This window comes from Aythya marila (genome assembly GCF_965140915.1).
Source record: "Aythya marila genome assembly, chromosome: 11".
NCBI lineage: Eukaryota > Metazoa > Chordata > Aves > Anseriformes > Anatidae > Aythya > Aythya marila.
In genome coordinates this window covers 10415661-10435042 of record NC_139052.1, presented here as the reverse complement: position 1 = coordinate 10435042, position 19382 = coordinate 10415661, and the positions used below count along the sequence as shown (strand labels likewise).

The window sequence follows — 19382 nt, the reverse complement described above, 5'->3', positions numbered from 1 at the left end:
GTTCAAAAAATGACATGTACTTTAGCAGTTGTCGTGTCCTGCTTGTTAGTAACTAACAAATGATGTTTGGAAAAGCCTCCTCTCAGCCTATTGAGAAGCTATGTCATTTTGTGGTATATGTTACCTGTTAAATTATAGCCTGTACTTTTGTCATCTCTCTTACAGCCCATTAATCTGAGGCTGAAAAGAAACACCCAGTCTTGACAAACCTAAAGTAAAGCTTAAAGTTCAACCTCTCCTAACGTGACACAACCTAACGTGACAACCTCTCCTAACGTGATCAGAAGGATCTCAAGTCCGACCTTGCAGGATGTGTTAAATTTTCAATAGGTGCAGACATATAGTACATGAGATACTATATTATACAGCAGCAAGTCCAGACAAAGGCAAGAAAGAGATTGCTCACTGACAAATCCTCCAAGCGTATAATAAAGAGACAAAAGAACGACAGTTCAGGTCTCCATGATGTTTGGGGCTGCTTCTGTTATGCACTCACAAAGGGCCTGGAAAGCAAGCATTAATTGGCAACAGCAAATCTCTGGAATTTATCTTATAGGTAGCAGTAAGTAATCTGATAAATAAAAAATACGGTGATAGAAGGTAAATATGAATAATTTACACCTTTTAACACAAAGAAATTAGTGAGACAGTTGAAGAACTCTGGATCCATTGGTGCTACAAATTCATGCCTAGGCTCACTGCATTACAGAGTAAGTATTTACAGACCTACCTGTTCAAGTTTAAAGATGTGTTGGTTGAAGTAGTGCTGCAAGCGCTCATTGGCAAAGTTAATGCAGAATTGTTCAAAACTGTTATTCTCATAGTCTTCAAACCCAAAAATATCAAGTACTCCAATGGATAAAGTCTGGAAGGAAAATAAGAATGCAGTTTAGAAAAAAAAAAAAAACAAAACATCCAAAGTGAATGGATTATTTGTATGCAGTACATCATCAAAGCCATATAAACATAGTTAAATATACTTAATAGCAGGACTTTTAATTTTTATTGGAACTGTTAATATTACACCATCTGGAAGACTTCACTTACATCAGAGAGACAACATGTAACTTTAGAGGTCTGGACAGATGGCCTTTTTTTTTTTTTTTTTTTTTAAATAAAAGTCCTTTCAGAGATAATTTATAGAAAAATTGCCATCTTTGAAGAAACTTGAACCCAGTTCCAGGTTTTTCTATTGGATCTAATATAGCAGTTTGGGGGAAAACAAGGGTAGGATTGGAAAAGAAGCTCGCACCATGAAGATAGTGCACAGAAACAGGCTTACTAGATAGATAGAGTGTCTACGTAAACACAGCCCAGCTGTAAGCCTTCCAAAGTGCTTGCCTGAACCTCCTCTAGCCTGCCACAACTTCTTGAGACAGGCATCAAGACGTGGGTGCACCAAGAGTTTTTACGTGATGTCGCTGTGAATTCACAGCTTTCTTTGCAACCTGTTTCTGCTATACGTGGTTCCTGTGTTTCACAAAACTTGAGAATCCAGAACCTCTGCAGTCAGATGGATTTGAGGAGCACAGGGGAAAAGGGAAGTGGGGCTGTGGCAGCATATAAACCTTGCTCGCCTTGGTAAAGAGTAGCTGAAGTAAGCATAATTCCTGCTGCAGCATTCAAGCCTGTATAGAACTGTTCCGTCAAACAAGTAATTAATAATCAGTTACAAATAAAACTCAGCTTGTCCCCATCTAACAAGTGTATTGCCCCCTCCAAGAGGAGCACTGAGCATGAAGGGCATGTGCACAGAGCTCCAGCAGCTCACCGTTAGCAGCCTTTGCTCTTCAATGAGCTCCCATGTCTAACCATCATCCCACTTGTGCACAAAGTGCTTTGTTCATACATTATAATTAATTAAATTAATTAAATTAAAATAGTTAGAGAAGTAAAAGCATTAGCACCGGTCAGGTGACCCAAAGCTCAAGCAAGGATGAAAACACCTCTCTGCTCCACCCGTAAGAACCCACGAGTTGCTGGGCATCATGTTTTTAATTTTATTGGTCTTATCTATGCTAAGGATTTTATAAAACCACCTTCCTAAGGCTGGTGTTATTCCACTGCCAGAAATATAAACCAGACTACCCACAAGGCTCTCCACACTGCAGTTTGACAGTTTTCAACAGATCACATAACGTGGCAGTAAAATATTCCTTCTGTACTGGGTCCATAAACAGAGAGACACCTAAAACTGAAGGAGATGCAGCTGCCGTGCGCTGGGAAGCCACACTTGTGAGTTGAAGCTCTGGGGACCGTGGCTATGCTAACAGTCACACACGCAAAAAGCACAACTGAAAAAGCATATAAAGCACAGCAGGAACACTCCCAAGTGCGCCTAGACCATTTTTCCAAAAGGTCTTTGGCCCCTTTATCCTCCTCTTGCCTGATGTTGAGGTTTACCTCCCTATTCCAGGGCCGGATGGGTTTTACCTCCTCACCCGCAGCCTTGCCTGTTACAAGGACGACTGTTGAGAGCCCTTGGCCAGCTTCCCAGAGGTTTGAATCCCCTGGCAAGACGCCTGCAAGAAACAGCCATTTGGCCAGGAGATGGAAATTGGAAGCCTCAGGACCAAGGATGGAGCCTGGCAGAGTGATCGGCTCCTTCCCCTGCACGTCCTAACGATTCGTTCACGGACCCATTCATTAACCCTCAGACTGAGAGGTAAATATATACATATTTTTTTTTTCTTAAATCTCCTTTAGTTAGCAGATCACTTGTTTTATATATAGGATACATAAAGTTTATGATGGAAACACCAGATAGTGACTATTTTGAATCCACGGTACTGATCAGCCATCCGTATCGCCCTTGCGTAGGCAAATCACAACCCCAACTCTTCCACTGCCATGCAAACTTTTCTGTACAGTGCAAAAGAGCTCCCAAAATGACTCAAGATCAACGTCTTTATTACTGCGACCAAAAACAAGACTTACAAGAAATAACTGTTCCCACTTTCAGAGTCCTCATCGCAGTGCCTATACCGGCTGCACACGTTTTCATAAGCATTGCGTTGTTTCTGTGTGGACATTGCTAAGCCCCTACCTTGAGTGAACACTTTAAATTAAACACAGACAGCCTTTCACAACAAAATTTAACATGAAATAGCTGAGCACAAATAACCTCCCCCTGTTTTTAGTGCTGATGAAGTTACTGTGTCCAAACTGCTACTGAAATACTTTTTAATGTGCTGTATGCAAGTAAGTTTATAAAGCAAAATAGAGTTATTAGATATAGAAAAAGTGACTATTTCACTTGTAAAAGAAGAAGCCTATTAAAAACGTTTTATATTTTAAAGTTCCTTTTCTACAAGTTTCTATGAAAGTGCCACAAAAAACAAGTTCAGAAGTAAGGCGCCCAAACAATGCTGTATTTGACATCACTGCAGCTGTACAAGATGAGCATGGCTGGGGCTGCCTTGGTTGTCCCACTGAGCAAAGCAGCAGTTCCCTCGTCTCACCTCAGTTGCGCCCAGCTCCTGACTGCCTTCGAATGAGTAAACTGGCAGTGTGGCTTTAGCCACACACTTTCACGCAGGAGAAACAAGGGCAGTGCTCTGTGGTTTGCTTTCTGGTGTGGAGTTCCCAAAAGAAAGGGGTCAACACGTTCAAGTTGGTCCAGCTTTTGAAAACAAGAACTTGTGAATTTCTGTCTATTTCTCTGCCTCCTGAGCTGCTTTCCTCCAAAAATCTCACTCTACATACACACAAAAGGGTTGTATTGTTTTTTCTATTATAAAACAGCACAAAACCTTTCACCAATACAGCCACTTCTAACAGAAAGTTGAAAAAATGATTTCCATTGAGGTGTGAATGAGTGAAATTTTTCTGTTAAAGTTCCAGACTCCTTAAAGCATGTAATCTGGGATTAAGTTTACAGCCCAATATATAATGAAAATAATCAAAGGAGTTTTAAATTTAAAAATCTGTAATGCTTCAGTTTCGAATTCAGACTTCGAACAAGTGCCATGTGGAAATCATGCCAAGATGCAACATAATTTAGATTTCATGAGCCGAAGTCTAGCTTATGTCTTAATCTTGTTCCTTTACTGAAACTAACATTTAAAGAGAACAAGTGCACAGCAGTGACAAGCCTGCGAGTGCGCAAGCCTGCAGCAGGACCAGCAGCAGACGAGCGCACCAGTATACCAATCTATAGCAAAACTCCCATAATTAAAAGCCTACGTCTACAAGGATTTTGAAATTTGTGCGAGCCCTGGGCTAGGAATCACTCTGTAGTTGAGATAAAAGTGGCCTCGCTCTTTTCTGGAAATGCCACAGCTGTGAATCAGGGAGCTAAATGCCACGCAGGGGCCTCGAGGGCATTCTGCAAATGACAGCCTTGGAGCTCAGTGCTCCACAGCTCCCAAATTACCTATAAACATCGACTGTCAGAGCTGACTTATTGTACCCCGAATGCACGCTGGTGATGTCATTCCAGCTCTGAGGTACGCTTTGGCAATTACAAATGGGTTTGTTTCAAATTCTGGGGAAAAGGAATAAAATTAAACAATATTCCAATGCAAGCCAATACTGTAAATACAGAAAGCCATCACAATAAATCTAAAAGGATTACTCCAATTTGTATCACCACAACATACACGGTGACATATGATATCAAGTGTGAGGCAGAGATTTGTTATGAATTTGGAAGTTGGGACCTGAAAACGATGAACAGATGCGCACTAAACCCATGAAGTGCTCAGCAATTCTTCCTCTGTTTCAGGTCAGACAGCCAGGAATGAACTTAGTTGATTAATTTAAATTATTTAGAGGCCATGAATTCACATTCACCGTCATAAACACTTACAGAGCACCTCCGCTGAACACAATGGGGTTATTTAGCAGGAAAGGAAGATGCTTCACAAGAACCAAATGGGAAAGCTTAAAAACCCCCTTGAAAGAAACGTCTCTCGTTCAAACATGATCTGTACTATATCATCATTTTAAGCGGCAAGACGGACCTCTAACAATTCTTAACCTAATTTATGGAGGGGAAATTAAATAAAAGACTCTCTGAGGTTTAGTAATCTAGTTCTCATGAGGAAGAAACGTCTCCGACCTCATTAATAAAGGTCAAATTTCGGACAGCTTGTAGGGTATCACGAGCAAAGCCATTATCAGAACAGAAACTAAAAGCTAAAGGGAGAAGACCAAGGAAAACTGAGAACACACCAGCAGCAAGTCATAGTGAAACTCGTACGTAGTAGTGCTGCTGTAAGCATAAAACAGCCCGTTTCAAATGACTATTCACAACTCAGCTCAGATATAATGCACTACAAGTCCTGCCAGCAAGCGAGATAAGCCAAATCCTACTGTGCTTTCCCAAAATAATTCACTGTACATTTAACTAAATTTGGATATCAAAGGTCTGATTTACATCTTTCAAATACTAGCTTGAAAAACAGTGGAAGAGTGATGACCGAGTGTTTATTTTTTTTAAATCTAGCTTCATCTCTTGATCTTCTCCTTACTGCTGATAATAAATAAACACACATACTGGGATATAAAAAATCTCTCCATTCCCATTGTCCCAAGTTCTCTTGGGGCCACAGACTTTGTTAGGACCTAGGTCTTCTTCCCACCTATCAACAAAACAGCCCTCCAGAGATTCAAAAACCACCACCAGTTTGGCCAAGTCTTGGTTTACAGAGGTGGCCAGCTGCTCTTCCCCAGCAAAAAGGCTTTGCAGGGTACAGAGATAAGTTTTTACAGCATGCAGAGCAGGGAGCAATGCAGGATTTCATGTGCCTGATGAAGATGCAGCTGTGTCTTTGGAATATTTGTCTCTTTCTCCAACTTCCATCTTGCACCAGCAAAATCCTGATCTACCACAATCAGGCAAATGACACCTCTGGTTGAGCCTGTTTCTGCAAAGCCTGTATGAGCTGGAATCAAGGGCTTTTAAAGGGCAGCTGAGTACGAGCACTGAAATCAGACTTTATGCTCACAGACATCCTTTCATCTTCACTTCTGTCACCAGCCTCAGATACAGTTCTGCTCCCACATACACTCTGAGCTCAGATGGTTTTGAGTCTTATTTTACCTATGCAAAACATGCCTGCCACACAAGAAGTTATTCTGAGTTTGAGACCCAAAGTCTAATGGCCTGTAAGCACCTACAGTTCTGCCCTGCTGTGACAGGCTAATAGCAAGCAAATGGTAATGTCCCAGTCTGACTTTGTATGTAAATATTATGGAACACATACTATTTGGAAAAAAAAATCACCAATATTGGATCATTAAACAAAACAATCAGTATCCGAGATGCATCTCCCTGCCAAAGGAATCTACCTTTCATGTTTCACCAAATACACAAACAACTGTCTTTTTTCCTGATGTCCCAGACAAAACTTTTGATGACTTGAAAAAAATCAGGGAAGAACACAACGTTTTCTGTAAAACGTTAAACAGAAGGAAAAGAAGCACATTGAGTCTGAAGATTCACTAGATATCAACAGCTTCAAAAAACTTCTCTTGTCAGTAGTGTCACTGCAATACATTAAAAACAAACTTTATACAAACACATTTATTTGCGGTCTATAATTACTCTCCTCTAATCACCACAAGCATTTCTGTGCAGTTAAATGAAGGATCGGCTACACTGCAAGCCGCTGCGACTTCGCTCAGTCCTCCAGCATGATTCAAACACAACGTTAGCACTCAGTGAAACAATCCTCTTGGCAGCTTCAGCCTGGATGTATGACCCAGAAAAAAAAAAAAAAAACACAAAAAATACAGTGCTGGCCTGCGCCCAAAATTTCCAAGCCAAGGGTAGCTGGCAAGCTGCAAGCGCGTGAGTGCATGTCCACATATATACACGTACATGCTCAGAAAGCTTCTCGAGGGTCAGCCCCTGCTCTGAGCATGGACGAACATGGGACAGGTTTGGGAACACTGGAGCAGAGAGGATGTCCTGGGTCACCGTGTCCAGCCCCTGCTATCGCAGGAAATGTCCTGTAATCCCTTCCATAAATTCTTTGGGAAATCGGTTAGGCACCGTGCTGACTTCACTCTTCCCGTCATAGAGCTTTTCCCTAATTTTGCTCTTCTGCGAATCAGAGGGGTCTCTTACCTTGCTATCTCCCAATGCGACAGGTTTTTAACTTTTTTGGATTATTCTTATTGAACAACCTCATCAAAACACCTTGCTAACACACGTTAGCAAGATTTCCAGTTTTTCCCTCAATTACATGTGGTCCTACAGACTTACATGAGGAGGAAGAAGGACTTGGCATTGCTCCTGGAGGGGGTGGGGGACTAGGCTTTTGTGACTAAACCAAACCCTTTTCCCCAGCTGCTTTGAGGATATATTATTTGAGGCACTTCTCTGTTCCTGGCTCAGCAAACACCACTTAAAATAATGATATACTCAGTCCGAAATATTAACAGCAATGTTCCACGAGGAAAAGTTAACTTTACATTAAGCAATTTGCCATTAGCAGCTTGTGTAATGTTTTATCCCGTAGTTACCTATTTTAAAACTGAAGTGCATAGCCAAAATAGCTGGCAAGACGTTACCTTGGTGCTTTCCTCCATGTCCTTCGAGTTCAGGAGTGCATGGTTAATCCTGAAAACTATCCAGTCGAAGAGGGCACTGTATAATGATTTAGCCATGGAGTTTCGCACGGTCACAGCCTGAAAGGAGAAAAGGAAAAGGGCGATTGGAAATGATTCATGCTCTGCACTGAAACGTGTTTCACCTCTTAAGCAACCACGTACAATGTTCGTATTTTGCCCTCGCCAAAGCTTTTGTCTACTGTTCTAGTTTATGTTGCATACACCACTGGTCCTGAAGCCATGGGGTGTTTGCTGTGATCGCTACACTGTTCTGCTCAGCCGAACCATGAGATGTGCCCTAGACTTTAACTTGGCTTACCCTGGTGCATTCAAGTGGATGATGCATGAGATCACACAATAAATCCCATCACCAATGGAGAAAGGAAATAAAAATAAAACGTGTATTTAACTTCACCAAGAGGACCGCAGATTTATTTGTGGAGAAGGGAAGAGGAGGGGGAATACTGCACAGCAACCATCAAGCAGGGTGGAAGCGTGTGTCGGGGCAGGCACCGCCTGGTGCCAGTGGGAGGCTGAAACCCACATAGTAAATCTGTGAACGGCGCTGAATATCCCAAGCTTTCCAGGCACTACAGCTCTCCTAGAAAGAGAACTAACGCTTCCCCAGAGGGGCCTCAACATCACAGTCCTCTCAACCACGACATGAGAGATTTCTCTCGATTGACAGTGACGAAGAAGACGTGCAAAGGAGGGTCACCAGCCCACGTTTCTCCACACCACACGTGCTTTGGCACAGGTAGTTACAGACCAAGCCAGAAAGCAGCAATTCATACTTAAGGGCTATCTTTGCTTGTGATTCCTTGGTTTAAATTTTTACCTTGAATTGTATTATGGTACTTCTGCACATACTAGTCACCCAAAACCTTGCAATACCAGCAGTGACCATCAAGTCATGGCTTGGTTTTAGCTGCTATGTAAGAATAAAGAAGGAAACAGGGTTCATACACAACTAATTCAGTAAAACCTTGAACCATAACAAATCAGCAGCTTTATATACATCGCATTGAAACCCCTTCCCACCAGACCTCTAACCAACATACGAGAGCTGTGTAGCCTCACGACACCAACCTGAAGCAAAAGAGCAAAGCTCATATAGCATCATTTGTTTTCTCTCAGCTTGCTTCCACCAAAAGCTCCCTCTTTTCCCCTAAATATTTTGGGATGACATCTTTAACCATGATTGCATGCTCTTCTGCCAATGTTTTGCTCCTACATGCAATTAATTCAGTCTGTGGTCCTCTGTCTAGTAGGTTGCAAGCGGGGTACCAGGAGCCCAAGCATGCCAGCCTAAGGATGTTCACAAATCCGTGCCTCTGCACATTGACCATCAGCCTGATGTGGCCACAGCCATCTCTTGCTTGGTGGCAATAAACACTGCCAGATAAGCAACGTAGGAGGGCTAATTATGAAACATTACAACAATTAACAAGGAATCATTTGGGGAATCACTTGTCCCAAACCAGCACTGGGATGAACCAAAACCAAGGGTAGGATGGAAATACATGAGCAGTGGGGCCGAGCAGCCTTGTTGTGCTGCAGATCAGCACGGTGCCTTCAAAGGCCCTGGGTGAGCTGCTGAAACATTGGGGTTATCCAACAAGCGCACTGGAGATCAGCTGGCACCTGGAAACGCACACAGGGCTATGTATTTTCCAGTAACTGCTTTCTCTTCCTTTACTGAAGGAAAGACCTGGGGGAGTTCAGAATTTTTCTTGTTTATATTATAAGCAATATGGAAGTTTTTTTTTTTTTTTTTTTTTCCCAAAAAAACATGTGGGGAAAGATTTCAGTGATTAATGCAGAACTACCTCCATGCTCTCTCTCAGCCTAATTAATCTGGTAATGCTGGAAAACAACTGGTGCCACTGTCACCCGCTGCCACCAAACAAACCTGTCCCTGGGGAAGGACAAAGGCTAAGGCAGAGATGCTTCTCGCTGCTGTAATGATCCGTCCAGCATAAACCAGTCCAATTAACTGGTCTGACACAAAGGCATGCAGTTAAAACCAAAAACCATTTCTATATAAAGCCAATGAAGAAGAGCATTGTTTCCTCTGTACATTCCCATATGGTTTTCTATTACAATAGACTGTTTTTCTCCCCCCTGTTATGATGGAGAGCTGCTCTCCTTGCTCTGCTCCAGACCCAGGAGCCCCTGCACGACAAAAAAACCCAATCTCTGATTTCCAACAGTTATTTTTACACACCATGTCTGTAGCAGACAAGCTGGCAAAAGCAACATATATAGAATAAGAGGCGGGGGGATGCGTATGTACACATGGATCTCATTTGCGAACTTGTTGGCTCCTTATAAGCCAATTTCTTCTCTCGTTTGTACCAACAAATCCTGATAACTCTCAGCAGCCACGCTGCCACCCTGGGCTTGCTGCAGCGCCTGACCCTGTGCACGCAGCATTGAACTATGCAACACCTGCAGAGACATGCACCTACTGCAGCCGACTGGCTTTTAGCACTTCTTCCCACTTCAGTAAGGTATTTGTTCTTCAGAACTGATCCTGCATGATGTTACATTATAGATAAAGTCCCTTCTCTAGCCTAAGTACATATAAACTGCACGAGGGAATATTGTTTCTTTCCAAATTAAGCTGCTACAATTTCGAGAACACGGTATCGAGTTTTCCCCCAAATTGCTGAAATGGATCGCTTTGGAAACAAGTCTTCCACCTCCTTTTTTTTTTTTTTCTTTTCTTTTTCATCTTTGGCATTCATCTTGCATTGCCACATGCCACCATGCAGACAGCTTAAAATAATGTCAGCCCATAAAGCCCTTTAAATACAGAAAGGCTAAAAGAAAACCCACACGGCAACTTGTCCCCTTCAGCACGTCTCGCTCTTATTTTCTCTGCTCAGTGGGGTAGCACTGCTGACGAGAGGCTGTGTAAAGGATGCTCTGCCTGCCCAAGCCTCCCTGTTGCTCACAGCACAACCTGGTGTGCAATATTCAGGACTTGCTCATAATTACTCAAGAAAGGAATTAGCCACACACTCACATCCACTCTGATGCAGCAAAGCATTTAAAATACACACTTACAAATCTTTTCTATTTCAGGATTTGAAGGGTTTAACTTTTCCTGGGTGATTTAGTGATGGCATTTTCTTCTTTCCAAAGTGCTGGCACTCAGACATAATCAATGCCACCAAGCTCACAACATGCAAATGCTGCATGCATCGTACACAGCTGAAACAGTTTGTACCTGGATTTATTAGAGAAGTAAGAGAACAAATATGCACGGCCTGCTGAAGGCAACACACAACTTTTAACTAAAACGTATGTTAACTGGGGATGCCCTTTGAAATATATGGCACATAGTATGTATGTATGGCTTGTCTCCACCTAGCCTCCCTTCCTTTGCTTTTACTGATTTATAACCTAATTCCTCTAAGATCACCACCTCATAAGTCCTTCTGATTTAACTCACATTTTTAAACTGAAAAAAGGCAAAAAAAAAATTGCGTACAGCAAACTCTCAACTACACAAAAACAAATGGAAGCTCTACAGGCTGCTCTACCAGTTTCTTTGGTCTTTGCAATTGCAAAAATAAGTAGTCCCATGAAGTTCTTCCAGGGAATGGTTCAAAATTCCTGCTTGGTATTTTGAAGCAGCATTTGTGTCATCTCCAGCTTCTTGTCTCTTGCATGTCTCGTTACGTGACCATTTAGGCAGATCTCTAACACTGCAGCACTCATAAAATTCACTCACAAAGCAAAATAAAAATAGCTCATGCGATGCCAAAACAATCTCTCTGGGATCAAAGCAAGCACAACATCTTGCACACACACAGAAATATTGCTTACTGATTCAAAAACAAAATAGATCAAACGCTCTTGAATGTGGTGATGCAGGAAATAAACTGAAGACAAGGTTTTAATCAATAGGTTTCCTGCAGATAGGACTGGCAAGGAAGAATATTTGATTACAGGCATTGCTGCTTAGACGCTAGAGGTGCCACTTGCTAGGGCTGGCCAACATTCCCTACTAAGATGCTTGGTTTTGTTCATAAGATTGCATTGCCAAAGCAAATGGCCCTTGAGTTTTCATGATGGGCATTAGATTCAGGCTAATTTAAAAGCAGATCTACTTTTGGAAACGTCTTCTGCCACAATGAACAAGGGGCGACAGACTGAAGAATTAAAATCTCTCTTTGAAGCATTTTGGAGCACGGACTTCAAGTCTCGGTAGCGGCAGCCTGTGTTTTAGAGATGGCAAAAGATATAATCTTAGAAAACCAAATTTGCTCAAATTAAAAGCCTCTGCAAAATACATTGGTAGACATTCAGGTTGTTAATTCCTAAGATTACAAAGTCTCTTGACATACGAGCTCATCTTCTGTCTGCTGGTGCTCACCAGACGCCCTATCTGCCACCCCCAGCACCATCGCCCTGGTGCTGGCCTCTCAAATTCCTGCTGCCCTGCTCAGAAGCAGTGACTCAAACAGCAGAAACCAGAAAAAGGCTGTACGTGGTGATGTACAGGGTGGTATTTTAGCCCACCCTCTTTCTGCACTGCTTCTGTGAGGCGGGTGGGACGGGCAGAGGTGGTACAAGAAGAACTCAGGTTGTTAATAAATGCCAGAATGGTTTCTTTCACCTTGTTAAGTATTCAGAAGCCGCAGCAGCTTACACGTAGATGACCTAGTTGAAATCATCCTTTTTGTTTCCTAAATCCCTGGTTAAATCAGCAGCTTTTTACTCATTCTGACACAATCTTTGCTTTAAAAAAAATAATAACTGAAGGGAAATAATTTCATGCTAGAAGCTGCAGTTTAGCCAGGTTAATTTTATGGCTTCAAATACCGAAGAAAAAAATGCCACAAATTTAGTGCTTCATGAGCAAATGTGTCCCTTCACTTTCATGCTTGTGTACTGGAGGTACCAAATCTAAAAATCTGAGTAAAAGAATTATTCTTACTTCTTATTCCTCTTAAAAATGTCACGTCTTTCCCCAGCATGCCTCCCTGAACATACCCAGAGCTCCAAGACTGCCAGAAATTGTGAAACTCCTGCTTGGGGCTTGTATTTGTGCAAAGTCCACGCTGTCACCGCAGTGTCACAAGCTGCCTGTTTTATAGACTCTGGACTTGATCCTGGAGCCAAAACCAGGGCAGTCCTGCAGCTCAGCTCTGTGACCCCATTAAGGCAGGCTATGGGGGTAGCACCAGCACTTAAGCTGCACCTACCTGTCAGCATGCAATCAGATGGGAAATCTACCCCAAAACACCAAAATGAAACGCAGGCTGCCAGCAAGGTAGCCCGTTACATCTCAGCTGAGCTCACTCCGCTCGTTACTCTTTTATAGGGCTGGATGCATTTGGTGCCCAGTGAATCCTTACCAAACACCGCTCTTGACTTCATGCTCTCAACAGAACCCATTTGAGAAGAGGAGGTGGTGTCAGACCTCTACGTCGTGCCCTGCTTTGGGATTTTCAGCTCCCCACAGACACGGGTGACTTTGAGACGCCCTTGTGCCGTCACGCAGAGCCCTCGGTCGCGGTGATGCCAACGCTGGCTCCTCGCCCTTTACCAACCTAACGTGTCAGCAAGCATGATTTCAATTCGAACAGCAAAACCATAAATCTTTAGGAAGTCAGCCTAAAGGAATAAAAGCCAGGAGAACGGAGGATGGAGGAAAACAAATCCTGAAGGGCTTTTAAAGGCAAAGAGCGCCAGTTTGTCGTGCAGAACTGCAGCAACATCCCAGGGGCTGCACAGGGACCAGAAGGCAAACAGAACCTGCTGCAGAAAAAGTAAGACCCTGCTGGAAGCGATATGGTTTTAATCAGGCCAAGGCGAGCATTTTCTGGAGTGCAGACCCCACGACCTCCAGTGAGATCCAGAGAGAGAGACAAATTCAAAATCTTCTCCCCACCTACTCTGTCCAAACCAAACAAACCAGAACCCATATCTGTAACCGGCCTCCGACATCCAACTTTAAACATTTTGACCCAAACAAAAACACAGCATAAAGGCCTCTTGCAACCAGTATAAACACTTCCACTAACATTCAATTGAAAAAATGCCTGCACAAAATAAATAACCATTTCTGTGCGGTGCATCACTCGACCCAGTGCCTCCAAAAATTAGAAGGCAGCAGAAGCAAAGCGAAGTTAGTCACTTTTGCTATCACTTGGGAAGAGTGTTGCAACATTGCACTGAAAAGGTTGGGTGATGGACACTTGGGTACAGGCAGGGGCAGATTTATTTTTTATTTTTTATTTTTTATTTATTTATTTATTTATTTATAACACCAGCCACTGAGTGGCTCCCTTTAGGCCAGGCACATTGGACAGCAGAAATCTGTTATTGCAGCTTTTGGGTCACTATTGGAAGAAAGGTGGCTTTTTTTAAATATTTTTTTTGGCCCTGCTTACTAAATACAGGCTCAGATTATCAGAAGTGAAATTTAAAAGCAGAACTGGAAAGTAAGTGTAAGCACCAAACTGAATTGAAGCCCTGGGAAGATTAAAACCCTGTAGAGTTTAATAGTGGGCAACCCTTATCCTGCTTCTTCAGCATTAAACAAAACTATGAAACATCCACAAAGATGTGCTGAACAATGCTGTTGGTCAACACAATGTTAATAATTCAGCAATTTTGGGTCAACTTGATGTTATTACATCCTCTCCCCATTTTTCACCAGGGGACAAAGCAGACACGGGAGCGAGGTCAATGCATCCACTCCAGAATTGCTAAAAGCCACGAGTACTTGAAAACAGGATGTTTAAATGCCATTTCTCAGGCACAAATTCATAGGGTTCTAAAAGTGCAAACATGTTAGAAATGTGCTTTGTGTATCAAGGTCCCTCTTTGTCCATTTTTCTGCATTTCCTTATGTGTGTACATTTCATGATAGACACTGTCGGTGCTATTTGCTCACACAGGGTAAAAGCCTGTAGCCAGTCCTTGTATTCTACAAATGCAAAATTTCCATTCATCCCCCAAAAATCTGACTTTACAAGCAGCTCTTAATGCAAACTTTCCCATAAGAACTTGCACTAATCTCCCCAAATCAATTTTTTAGAACATAAATGCTCTCAAGGCAGCCACAGAAACTACCTACAAACTTTCGTCTCCCAGTAAAGCCAGAAATCCGCCATAGCACACACAGAGCTACAAACACACGTGTGCACGTGTTTCCTGCCCTCCAGGAAGAAAACAAGCAGCACCCGCTCTCCTTTCAGGCTGGGATTATCAAATACTTACAAAACCAATCACAGCAGTTCCAAGATGACAAGTAACATTTCTTTGCAATGAGTGTGAAGTTTGCGAGAGTTTACGTAAAACACAGTAAAAGCACAAGTTAAGTTCTTTAAGTAAAGCCACTCACCATAAAACACTTAAGGTTTGCTGCTTGTGTACAACAGAAATGGAGATTCCTATTCTCTACAGGAAATAAGATATGAGTGCAGGAAGAGAGGAAATATCCCGCTCTTCCTTAGGGCCTTTGATAGACTTCCTATCATTTCTATACAAGGATGAACGGTGCTTCCAATGAAATATTCACGGAAAAAAAAATCAGGATTCTTCCTCTTCAGGAAATCCCTCAAAAATCCAATCTGTATACATATTTATAGTGCCTCTATGGGGGCTTTGTTTGTTTGTTTTTCTTTTAATATGTGGAATACATTTTCCCTGTGTTATCCAATGAATCAATTCTCATTTCTGCTCACAGGGATTTGGCAGTAAAACCCAGGAAGCTGCTGATAGCCCACAAAAAAAATTTAGAGAGCTATTATCTGCAGATCACACACAGGATTTGATTTTTGTTATAATTTGATGTCTGTTTTAAAATCCTTATCAGCCATTCCCCTTTTTCCCCGTTTATTCTCCAAGGTGAAATTCAGCTGCATAATTACATTTGTACTAATTCTAACATAAATGTCTTATTCCAAGATGACTCAGAGGAAAAAACACATTTTAATACACACTGAATTTTGCCCTTGGTATTCAACTAACGTTTTCTGCTGTTGCCTCCTTCAATCACTGCTGTAGGTTTGAGCAGTATCTATAATTTTCAAGTAGGGGGGAAAAAAAAAAGGTAAAGAACTATATCTGTTATCTTATTGCACTCAAAGTATCGACAGAATCATGCTGCACATGTGAGTAAATGCTGGAATAAATCAGCTCCTGTTCTTAAAAACATTTTACTTTAATATTGGCAATGCTTAGCCAGCGTGATTGGCAATGGTTAACCAGTAAGATCAGAAACAGCAGAAACAAGAGCACTGCCAGCTCCCGTAACACACCTACTTTTCATCTCATACAGGGGCCGAATCAACAGGAGCAGGTCTTGGGCATTCAGCACACGCAGGCACCTAGGCGATGACATTCTCTGCAGCTAGCATGAATTACGTGAGCACATAAAGCAGACACAAAATACAGTTTTACTTAAATCTAGCTCAGAGGTACTCAATTATCAGGTTACTAATAAGACCGAGCGTGCATGCATATGGAGTGCTCGTGTTGGGGGAGTACCACAATAATGTTAAAATTAAGTGTTCACGTCTGCTGCTGTTACTGTTCAGTGAGGGCTGGGGAAGAAAAACATTTGTAAGGTGGATTTGGCTTTTTTGGTATTTGCATGGACAAGAGAACAGCTGAGGCAATGGTTGTTAGGTCTGTCACCCCCGTTCTGAAGTGGAGCAGCAGATAAGGAAGGGAGAGATGTGTGGCTGTGAGGCTGAGCTAGGGAAGGAGCAGAAGACAATCAGGCTGGTGATGAAGTGTAGTAGCACTGCATACAAAGCCTGGCTGTGCATCAGATCCTCTCTGTAGCTCACTGAAGCTGGGACAGCATGTCACTGGACTGCCAGGTTTGCAAAACAGATGTATAAGCTATAAGCTGCTGGCATTAGGCAAGGTCTAAGTCCCTCTTTTTGTCCAAGTGCAGGTTTCGGTGACTAACTCTTATCTAACGTCAGGTTCAGCGGGTCCCAAGTCACACGTGTGCACAGAGAACGAAGGCTTCCTGCTGCTCTGCTCGCTTTCTGTGCATTACCCAAAGTGTCATGTGTCTGGTTTGCATTCACAGCCGCGTCCTGCGGTGAGAGATAGATTAAGCAGCTTTTGTGGTTCCCCTTTGGGTCACAGGACATAGGCTGAGACAGGCAGCCTTAGCTTTTTTTTTTTTTTTTTTTTAAACAGGGGCTTAACACCCAGAGGAAAGTACTCTTGCAGGATATCAGACTCAAGCTTAATCCCTATCTTGGCATCAAGGAGTATTATATCATACTCAGGCTGAGCAAGTATGATGTAATTTTCCATGCTCATATTTTATCTGAGCATCATATTAAAATCCTGTCGTTCTCTGGCTTGCTTTTCCTAAGAGATCTCGAATTGTTAATGCATCATGCTGACTCGAGCCTGGAAAAGGCTTTTTATGATTTTTGTTTGCATTGATTAAGGACGAGGAAAATCTTTAGAAGGGTCACAGGAAGAAGAGAGGGAGCAGCAGATGTAAGAGGAGTTTAATTACCAAAAGGGAAAAGTTAGTTTAGAAATGCTATGGGCTTTTCTATAAAGGTTCATTTTTAGCTTTTATTTCTATGAATGTAGCAGCAAACAATACACCCTCCCAAAACCCCTAAGCCCTGCACTGCCCTAAGTGCTGGTGTCTGAGCTCCCAGCTGGCTGCCACGTACCTGCAGAAACCTCCTGCTGTCACCCTGCAGCCAGGGGACAACAGGGGGTGGCCTGAAAGGGGATCAGTAAACCCAAAAGGTGTAAGTGTCCCTCGTGCTTTCCAGACCTTGCTTGTCATTTGGTGGACTTTACAATGAGAAAAAAAAATAGACTGAAATGTCATTGCAACACTGAATCGTTCTCCAATGCAACACTGAAAGAAGCATTTTAGGTATTAGAGATATTTTTAAGTCACTTATAAAGGTGTCAAGAGGCAGAGCTTTTTGTTGTACTAGATTCCAACTTACATATCAAATGCTTATTAACTTTAACTTGTCTTGTGCTCTCCCTTCTCTAGTCCTCATTTCCCAGCACCTTCCCCGATCTCTTCCATCCAAAGGCCTGTCTCCCATCTGCCCGCCTGTATTGCTCAGAGGTAATCAAACCACGCAGACACTTCCCAGAAAATCCAAACCACAACCAGAGCAGTAAAATCAGTGGTTATGCCCAGTGAGACAGTCTTCCTGTCTCAATATACCATCAGGTTAACAAGACAGTCCTTCAGAGCTTCCCTGCTAGTCTAGCAAATAGGAAAATCCAACCTTTATTATTATTAATTTAAAAATATATGTTTTTTAAGATGTTATTCCACTCTTTTCATCATGTGTTAATTTGCTCATCCTTGCCCCACTCTATCTCGCTTATGTTCCCACTGAAATCGCCGTTCTTGTACTAACATGACTTCTAAGGAATAACTTTCCCCTCCTTACTCATCCTCCTGTCATCATACGTACATAAATAGGGAAAACAAAGTGGAAAATCTGAAACAAGAACAACAACATCTCCTGTGGGTGTCAATTGTATCTCAGCTGGTGGTAGGCAGGACTGAAGAGGACAGATGGGAGACCCGTCATTCCCATCACGAACTGCAGCCTGCCTACTATTTATTTTTAGAGCTGTTTTGCAAGCTCCCGTCTTTAATATTGTTGGAGAGATGAATATTTGTAACACGCTCTGGTCATGCTTTTCAGAAAAATCACCCAGGTTACAGTTAGAACCAAACTAAATCAACAAAGATCTCTTCAGTGATTTTCTCAGTCTCCATGCTGGAGCCATGCGGTTGCAAACGTCATCTTCCTAAAAAGATTTTAGTCAGTCTTCAGCCTTTGTACAATGTGGTTAGAAAATGTGATCTGTAACAAATTAAAAGAGAAAAAGAACAAAAATACCCTCTCTTCCTGAAATAAAACTCCTCCAGAAAACAAGTCTGTGGTTCTCAATTCTCCCTGTGGAGGAAAGGATGCAAGGAGAGATGTCCTACTGAAGGCGTGATTGTGAGCTCAGCATAAAGAGCTGCCGAAGAACAGTCACTGGGCAGCCAAATTTGAAAGCAAAGGAAAAGAGAAGTGCTTTTCTCCACCTGTGTTCACCCAGAGTTTGTTGTATCAACAACTGAGATCCCAGTCAGACTTCCAGGTCTTCCTTTGTCTGTGTTTTCACAGTGGAACCGGTACATAAATAAATTAATAGGTTACTCAGTGACACAAGAACAAGGCATGTGACCTGACCCGAGGAGGAAACCATAGGCTACACTTAGGGAAATTTGTTCCCAAGCTCACGGGCACCATGTACCAGCATTCCAATTGTGAAGCACAACACATGGCCAAAAATAGCATTTTAGCTATAACAGCCAAATCCTGCCTTTCTGTTGGCCCTTCCCAAGCCAAAGATGTGATCGTAGAAAAACTTGTTTTGCCAGTCTATCCTTGTCCTCACACAGGTGTTGTGTTTTGTTTTTTTTTTGGCAAGCCTTCTCAATGCAAAACGTGTCCTCGTCACACCTCAACTGCTCCAGCTATGGAGGCACAGTCTGTGCCACAAACCCTGTCCAGCCACCGAGCTTCTACACCTCGTCCTACATCACATGCTGATGAACGGCCTTATCAGCTCGCTAAGAAATCAACTTGGATTTACTCAGATTGAGATTATATAGAAAATCCCATATTCCTACCATCAATACCAAAATTACATACTGCGTGGGAAAAGCTGACTTGCTAATTCAGGAATGGGTGGTTTCCATTCTTATAAAGCATTGAGTTTAGTGTAAATTTAAATCAAGAAACTACTGAGGACACATACTAAAGGGATTCTATGAAATCAAA

The 19382-nt window shown here is 42.3% G+C and overlaps 1 protein-coding gene across 11 annotated transcripts in view; it reads right to left on the bottom strand.

The window, feature by feature from the left end:
* MYO9A (myosin IXA) overlaps positions 1-19382 on the bottom strand; it is a 193809-nt gene that overhangs the window by 71577 nt on the left and 102850 nt on the right. For all 11 annotated transcript variants that reach the window (XM_082769071.1, XM_082769067.1, XM_082769077.1 and 8 more), the window contains 2 exons: positions 7522-7638; positions 731-865 (listed from right to left, as the gene is read on the bottom strand). In XM_082769071.1, coding sequence (XP_082625197.1) covers positions 731-865; positions 7522-7638 — 252 coding nt within the window. The remainder of the gene's footprint in view (positions 1-730; positions 866-7521; positions 7639-19382) is intronic.